At 49.8% G+C, this 6,874-nt stretch overlaps 4 protein-coding genes across 4 annotated transcripts in view; 2 read left to right on the forward strand and 2 right to left on the reverse strand.

The window, feature by feature from the left end:
• The window catches only part of EMH_0012440 (uncharacterized protein), a gene marked incomplete at both ends in the record, with an annotated part of 594 nt that extends 133 nt beyond the window's left edge, over positions 1 to 461 (reverse strand). Inside the window, one exon of the mRNA XM_013499538.1 lies at positions 1 to 461. Within this exon, the coding sequence (XP_013354992.1) occupies positions 1 to 461 (461 nt within the window).
• A 941-nt stretch (positions 462 to 1,402) lies between these two features.
• Positions 1,403 to 2,317, forward strand: EMH_0012450 (uncharacterized protein; the record flags this gene model as incomplete). The annotated part of the gene is given in 2 exon segments (XM_013499539.1): positions 1,403 to 2,218; positions 2,222 to 2,317. Coding segments are annotated over 2 exon segments (912 nt in total).
• Positions 2,318 to 3,124: 807 nt separating this feature from the next.
• Positions 3,125 to 5,149, forward strand: EMH_0012460 (uncharacterized protein; the record flags this gene model as incomplete). Its single annotated transcript, XM_013499540.1, has 5 exons — positions 3,125 to 3,331; positions 3,664 to 3,800; positions 4,024 to 4,195; positions 4,718 to 4,777; positions 5,000 to 5,149. The coding sequence occupies 5 exons, from the start codon at positions 3,125 to 3,127 to the stop codon at positions 5,147 to 5,149; spliced, it is 726 nt and encodes a 241-aa protein (XP_013354994.1).
• A 42-nt stretch (positions 5,150 to 5,191) lies between these two features.
• Positions 5,192 to 6,874, reverse strand: part of EMH_0012480 (uncharacterized protein) — a gene marked incomplete at both ends in the record, with an annotated part of 2,781 nt that continues 1,098 nt past the window's right edge. The window contains 3 exons of the mRNA XM_013499541.1: positions 5,192 to 5,322; positions 6,006 to 6,354; positions 6,570 to 6,845. Coding sequence (XP_013354995.1) covers positions 5,192 to 5,322; positions 6,006 to 6,354; positions 6,570 to 6,845 — 756 coding nt within the window. The remainder of the gene's footprint in view (positions 5,323 to 6,005; positions 6,355 to 6,569; positions 6,846 to 6,874) is intronic.

Below are 6,874 nucleotides of genomic sequence, written 5' to 3' on the forward strand. Positions count from 1 at the left end.
TCGAGAAGAAAAGCAGCAATCTCGTTCTCTAGCAGCCCCTCGTCGCAGCTGAGCGAAGCAAGCGGCAGCAGGCGGCCCCCCAGGGCCCCTGCTGGTGTCAGCAGCTCAGGTTGTATAGAAACACTAGCTTTGTTTGTTGCTGCTGCTGCTGCTGCTGCTGCTGTTGCTGCTGTTGCTGCTTCTGATGAGGAAGAGGAGGAGGAGGAAGAGGGTGATGAGTCTGCTGCTGCTGCTGCTGCTGCTGCTGCTGCTTTGGCGAGGGCTATTATCTTTGCGCGTCCACGGAGGGGAGGCTGATGAGGAGATGATGCATCTTTTGCTGCTGCTGCTGCTGCTGCTGCTGCTGCTGCTGGTACTGCTGCTGCTGCTGGTACTGCTGCTGCTGCTGCTGCTGGTACTGCTGCTGCTGCTGCTTCTGCTGCTGCAGCAGCAGGAGGGTCGGAAGGGGAATCCTCATCCATCCTTAACACAGCTCTCCCATTTGGCTGCTGCTGCTGCTGCTGCTGCTGCTGCTGCTGCTGCTGCTGCTGTTGCTGCTGCTGCTAATGCTGCTGCTGCTGCTACTCGCGTTGCTGCTATTGCAGTGTCTGCGAGTTGCTGCTGCTGCAGTTATTGATGTTGCTGTTGCTAGTGTTGTAGCTGCTGTTGCTGCTGCTGGTACTACTGCTGCTGCTGTAGCTGCTGCCGATACTGCTGCTGCTGCTGCTGCTGCTGCTGCTGCTGCTGTTGCTGTTGCTGCTGTCTCCTTCGCAGCAGCAGCAACACCTTCAGAGGCCCACTTCGTGTGCAGCAGCTGATAAAGAGTCCCCTAAACCCTAAACCCTAAACCCTAAACCCTAAACCCTCTCTATCTGTTGTTTGTGGCGGGGGTCTATAGGGGGAGTATACGCGGGGTTGTTGGTTCGTTTCTTCTCACTAAAACCCCCAAAATAAATAAATAAATAAATAAAATAAATTTAATAAATAAATAAATAAATAAATTATATAATACAAACAAAAATAATTTATCTGTAGGGGGCCCCCCCTGGCGGCTGCGGGGGCGGCGAGCGGTGGTTGGGGGGCCCCCCTTTCTCCTTTTTTTTTTTTCTTTTTTTTGTTTATTTTTTTTTCTTTTTTTATTTTTTATTTATTAATATTGTTTATTTTATTATTGTACTGTTGCTAGTTCTTCTGCTGCTGCTGCTGCTGCTGCTGCTGCCTCTATCCTTATACACCCCAAGGGGGGCCCCCAGAGACTCGGGGGCCCCCAAGCAAACCCTAGAGCTGCTGCTGCTGCTGCACACCAATCAGCAGCAGCAGCAGTTGCTGCTGCTGCTGCTTCATCTGGCTGCTGTTAACAACGCCGACAGCAGCAGCAGCAACAGCAGCAGCAGCAGCAGCAGCAGCAGCAGCAGCAGAAAGGATGGGTGTGAGGGAGCATCTGTATTTGGTGCTGCATGGTGTATGGGGTCTTCTGCAGGGCCGCCAGCCGCTGCTGCTGCTGTCACCAGCAGCAGCAGCAGCAGCAGCAGCAGCAAAAGGATGTCCTGCTGCTGCTGCTGGTGTGCTAACACCGCAGCAGTTTGCTGCATCGAAGCAGCAACAGCAGCAACAGCAGCAGCAGCACTACCGCCGCCATCCAAACGAACCACCACAAGCACCAGCAGCAGCAGCAGCAGCAGCAGCAGCAGCAGCAGCAGCAGCAGCAGCAGCAGCAGCAGCAGCAGATGCTGCTCGGAGAAGAGATGTATTCCTTGGGGGCCCCTTCCTCCCCTACGACTTCAATTGGGTATCAGCAGTGAGGGCCTCTAGGGCCCTCTGTGCTGCTGTGCGTTGCTGCCTGCAGCAGCAGCAGCAGCAGCAGCAGCAGCAACAGCAGCAGCAGCAGCAGCAGCAGCAGGAGCAGCAGCAGCAGCAGCAGCAGGAGCAGCAAGAGTATATAGAATATCTGCTGCAGCGTGTGCTGGAGCTGCAGCAGCGGCTGCTGTATTGCTGCAGCATAAAACCCTCATATATAACCACCACCTTCGGGCTGCGTCCGCTGCAGCAGCTAGAAGACAAGCTTGCTGCTCTGCTGCTGCAGCAGCAGCAGCAGCAGCAGCAGCGGGTGCTGCAGCAGGAGAAAGGAACAGCAGCAGCAGCAACACCTCCTGCTGCTGCTGCTGCTGCTGCTGCTGCTGCTGCTGCGTGCCGGGGTCTCACAGCGGAAGAGCAGCAACAAGTCGATGACTGCAGCAGCAANCTGCTGCTGCTGCGTGCCGGGGTCTCACAGCGGAAGAGCAGCAACAAGTCGATGACTGCAGCAGCAAATTCCGCCGCGCTGTTGCGAAGGCTATAAACAGACAGTAAACCCTAAACCCTAAACCCTAAACCCTAAACCCTGATATACTGCTGGGTGTTTTCTTTGCTTTTTTTCTGTCGGCTGCTGTGTTGTTTTTATATATAAGGGGATCGAGGGTTTGTTTATTTTAGGGTTTAGGGTTTAGGGTTTAGGGTTCTTTATTGTTGTTTATGACTTTCCTACTATTGTTTATTAGGGTTTATTATTGTGTATTAGGGTTTATTGGGGTTTATTAGGGTTTATTGGGGTTTATTATTATTTATTGGGGTGTAGAGAGGTGTATGAGGGTGTATAAGGGTTTATAAGGGTTTACTAGGGTTTAGGGTTTAGGGTTTAGGGTTTAGGGTTTGTGTGTGCAGGCGTTTGTATGTTCCTTGTGCTGACTTGAATTGTGTTGGTGGTTTAGCGTTGCTGCGTTTATTTAATAAAAATAAAAAAAATAAAAAAAATAAAAAAAATAAAAAAAATAAAAAAGAAGAAATAGAGATAACACTAAAAGAAACAAACTATGAGCTCGTCCTCGCGCTGCTGCAAACCCTAAACCCTAAACCCTCGCAGCAGCAAACCCTAGTAAACCCTAAACCCTCGCAGCACCAAACCCTCGAAAACCCTAAACCCTCGCAGCACCAAACCCTAGTAAACCCTAAACCCTCAGCAGCAACAAGAAGCCTGGTAGATCAATGGATAGAGAAGAGGGACTTAACTTATAAAAACAAAGAGGAGGAGTTGCTGCAGCAGCTGCTGCTGCTGCTGCAGCAGCGGCAGCAGCTAGCTAGAAGCTGCGGATACAGCTGCTGGGGGGAAATGAAAATAAAAAGACAAACAGCAGAAGGAGACAGCTGGCGAGACACCCCGTTGCTGCTGCAGCAGATTGCGCATGCAGCAGCAGCACAGGCGCCGCCGCAGCTGCAGAAGGCTCTACGACAGCAGCAGCAGCAGCTGCAGCAGCAGCAGCAGCAGCAGAAAGGGGGGCGGCTTACTGCAGACCAGTGGCTTGCGGCAGCAATGCGGGTAATCCTTTTTGTATTAGGGTTTATGAGGGTTTACATTTTTTGTTAGGGTTTATATTTTATTTTATTTTTTTTTTTTNTTTTTTTTTTTTAGGGTTTATTGGGGTTTATATGTGTTTATTAGGGTTTATAAGGGTTTAGGGTTTAGGGTTTATTAGTGTTTATTAGGGTTTAAGGGGTTTGTAGGGAGCGATTGCTGTTGATTGGTGTTTGTGAGGGTTTAGTAGGGTTTATACGTTTTTATTAGGGTTTATGAGGGTTTACAAGGGTTTATAAGGGCTTACGAGGGTTTATAAGGGTTTAGGGTTTAGGGTTTAGGGTTTATGTGTTTAGGCGTACGGTCGCGGTTTGAATGAGTTAGATGCAGCAGCGTGGTTTAGTGAAGCAGCAGCAGTTGAGTTGCTGCTGCAGCAGCTTGCTGCTGCTCTTTGTCTTCGGCTGCAGCCCCTTATAGATAAACCCTGGCGAGGGTTTGGGAGGTATACAAACCCTAAACCCTAAACCCTAAACCCTAAACCCTAAACCCTTGGTTTTGGTGTGTTGGTTAGGGTTTCTTGTTGAACTCGCCGCTGATAGATGCAGCTGAAACAACATTAATTAGGGTTTAGGGTTTAGGGTTTGGGGTTTAGGGTTTAGGGTTTAGGGTTTGGGGTTTAGGGTTTAGGGTTTAGGGTTTAGGGTTTGTGTGTGTAGGTCGTTTTCGGGTTTCTCTTATTTGAGCCAGGTGTATGCGGTGTATGATGAGTTGTCTGCTGCGCCTGCTGCTGCTGCAGCAGATGCTGCTGCTGCTGCTGCTGCTGCAGCTGCTGCTGCATCTGCTGCAGCAGCAAGAAGCAGCAGCAGCAGCAACAGCAGCAGTAAGAGGGTTTGGGGTTTAGGGTTTAAGGATTTGCGTGAGGGTTTAGGGGGTTATAGTAATTGGGGTGTACATACAGCTGAATCGTTTTTAGGGTTTTTATATATACACCCTTTTTTCCCTCTCTCTCTCACGCAAACCCTCAAAACCCTAAACCCTAATCTAAACCCTCAAACCCTAAACCCTCATCATATAACCCTCGCCACAGGCCACAGCGCTGTGCACGCTCAGCTCCTCCCCCCTAAACCCTTTCAAGGTAGACTCCTAGATGTACAAGAAGTACGCAAACCCTAAACCCTAAACCCTAAAAAACCCTAAACCCTAAACCCTCAAACCCTAAACCCTAAACCCTAAACCCTTGGAGACGAAGCAACCCCCAAACTCTGCACAATACACCAAAAGCACACACATACACACACTTGCATCTACTGTTTCTTTTACCATCGAGGGTCTAGGGTTTAGGGTTTATGGTTTAGGGTTTAGAGTTTAGGGTTTAGGGTTTAGGGTTTAGGGTTTAGGGTTTGTGTACAGCTGAAGGTGCTGGCGCATGAGGTCGGCCACGCCTTCAAGGAATTGCTGCAGCAGGGGCCGGTAAGAAATATATAAATAAATAAATATAAATAAATAAATAAATATAAATAAATATAAATAAATAAATAAATACAAATAAATAAATATAAATAAATAAATATAATTAAATAAATATAATTAAATAAATATAAATAAATTAATAAAAGGAGAGAGAGAGGGAGACAGAGAAAGAGAAAAAAGAAGAGAAACAGAAAGGCATAGACACACGGCATCTCCCCACAGACTGCAGCAGCAGCAGCAGCAGCAGCAGCAAAGACACCAGCAGCAGCAGCACCAGCACCAGCACAAAGTATAGCAGCAGCAGCAGCAGCAGCAGCAGCAGCAGCAGCAGCAGCAACAGCAACAGCAGCAGCAGCAGCAGCACAAGAGTAGTTTCAGCAGCAAACTAAAGATGCAGCAGCATATAAACAGAGTCTACTGCTCCCACTGCCCTAGAGCCATATCAACCTTCTCTTCCTCCTGCTGCTGCTGCTGCTGCTGCTGCTGCTGCTGCTGTTGCTGCTGCTGCTGCTGCTGCTGCTGCTGCTGCTGCTGCTGCAGGCTTACTTTTCAAGGGAGCGGCCGCTGGACTTTGACGAGACCTTCGCTTTGCTCGCTGAGTTAGCTAGCCACTACTAACAGCTAGCTAGCTAGCCACAACAGCTAGCTAGCTAACCACAACAGCTAGCTAGCTAGCCACAACAGCTAGCTAGCTAGCCACTACTAACATCTAGCTAGCTAGCCACAACAGCTAGCTAGCTATACCAGGCAGCTAGCTAGCTAGCTATAACAGATAGCTAGCTACAAGAAGCAGATACCTGGCTAGCTAGCTATAACAGATAGCTAGCTATACAAGCTAGCTAGCCAGAGCAAGCAGCTAGCTACCGAAAGCAAGCAGCTAGCTAGCCACAATAGCTAGCTAGCTATAACAGCTAGCTAGCGGTTGCAGCTGCTTACTTGTAGCTCGCTGAGCTAGCTGTCCTCCTCAGCCTGAGGCATCTGGCCATCCCTACCTGATCTAGCTAGCTAGCTAGCTAGCTATCTAGCTATCTAGCTAGCTAGCTAGCTAGCTATCTGTTCACCTCTACCCCAGCTAGCTAGCTAGCTAGCTAGCTAGCTGTATTTATAGTTTTTCATGTTTGTGTGTGCAGACACATATTCTGGCGGCCCTGGTTTTTGTGTGAGGTGTCTAGACACCACAAGCACCAGCAACCCCTCACACACAAACAAGCAGCGTAAATATACACACCAACCACACGCTGCTGCTGCTGCTGCTGCTGCTGCTGGTGCTGGTGATGCTGCTGGTGATGCTGCTGCTGCTGCTGCTGGTGATGCGGCTGGTGGTGGTGGTGGTGCTGCTGCTGCTGTTGCTGCTGCTGCTGCTGCTGCTGCTGTTGCAGGAGAAGTAGAAATAGCAGCAGTAGAAGAAGCAGCAGCAGCAGCAGCAGCAGCAGCATCACCAGCACCAGCAGCAGCAGCACCAGCACCAGCAGCTGCAGCAGCAGCAGCAGCACCACCACCACCACCACCAGCACCAGCACCAGCACCAGCAGCACCACCACCACCACCATCACCACCACCACCACCACCGCCACCACCTGCAGCAGCAGCAGCAGCAGCAAGAGTAGAATATAGTTTATGTTTTTTTTTTATTGTGTAGGCGTTTGGGGTTGGATTTAGTTGACTTGCTGCACCCCAACAGCTTGCTGCTGTCTGCTGCTGCTGATTTTGCTGTTCATACACTCGATGCTGCAGCAGCAACAACAGCAACATTAAAAAAAAATATTATAGATGCAATAGAAAGGTATTTTACTTTTTTCTTCTTCTTCTTATTCCTCCTGCTGCTGCTGCTGTTGCTGCTGCTGCTGCTGCTGCTGCTGTTGTTGCTGCTGCTGCTGTTGTTGCTGCTGCTGCTGCTGTTGTTGCTGCTGCTGCTGCTGTTGTTGCTGCTGCTGCTCCTGTTGTTGCTGCTGCTGCTGATGGTCTTGTTTTCATGGTTTTGCTCCTGCTGCTGCTGCTGCCGCTGCTGCTGCTGCTGCTGCCGCTCCTGCTGCTGTTGCTGCTGCTGCTGCTTGTGCTGCTGCTGCTGCTGATGATGATGAGGATGATGGCGGTGTT

The sequence above is a fragment of the Eimeria mitis genome, genomic scaffold (assembly GCF_000499745.2).
Source record: "Eimeria mitis Houghton genomic scaffold, Emh_scaff442, whole genome shotgun sequence".
Classification (NCBI taxonomy): Eukaryota; Apicomplexa; class Conoidasida; order Eucoccidiorida; family Eimeriidae; genus Eimeria; species Eimeria mitis.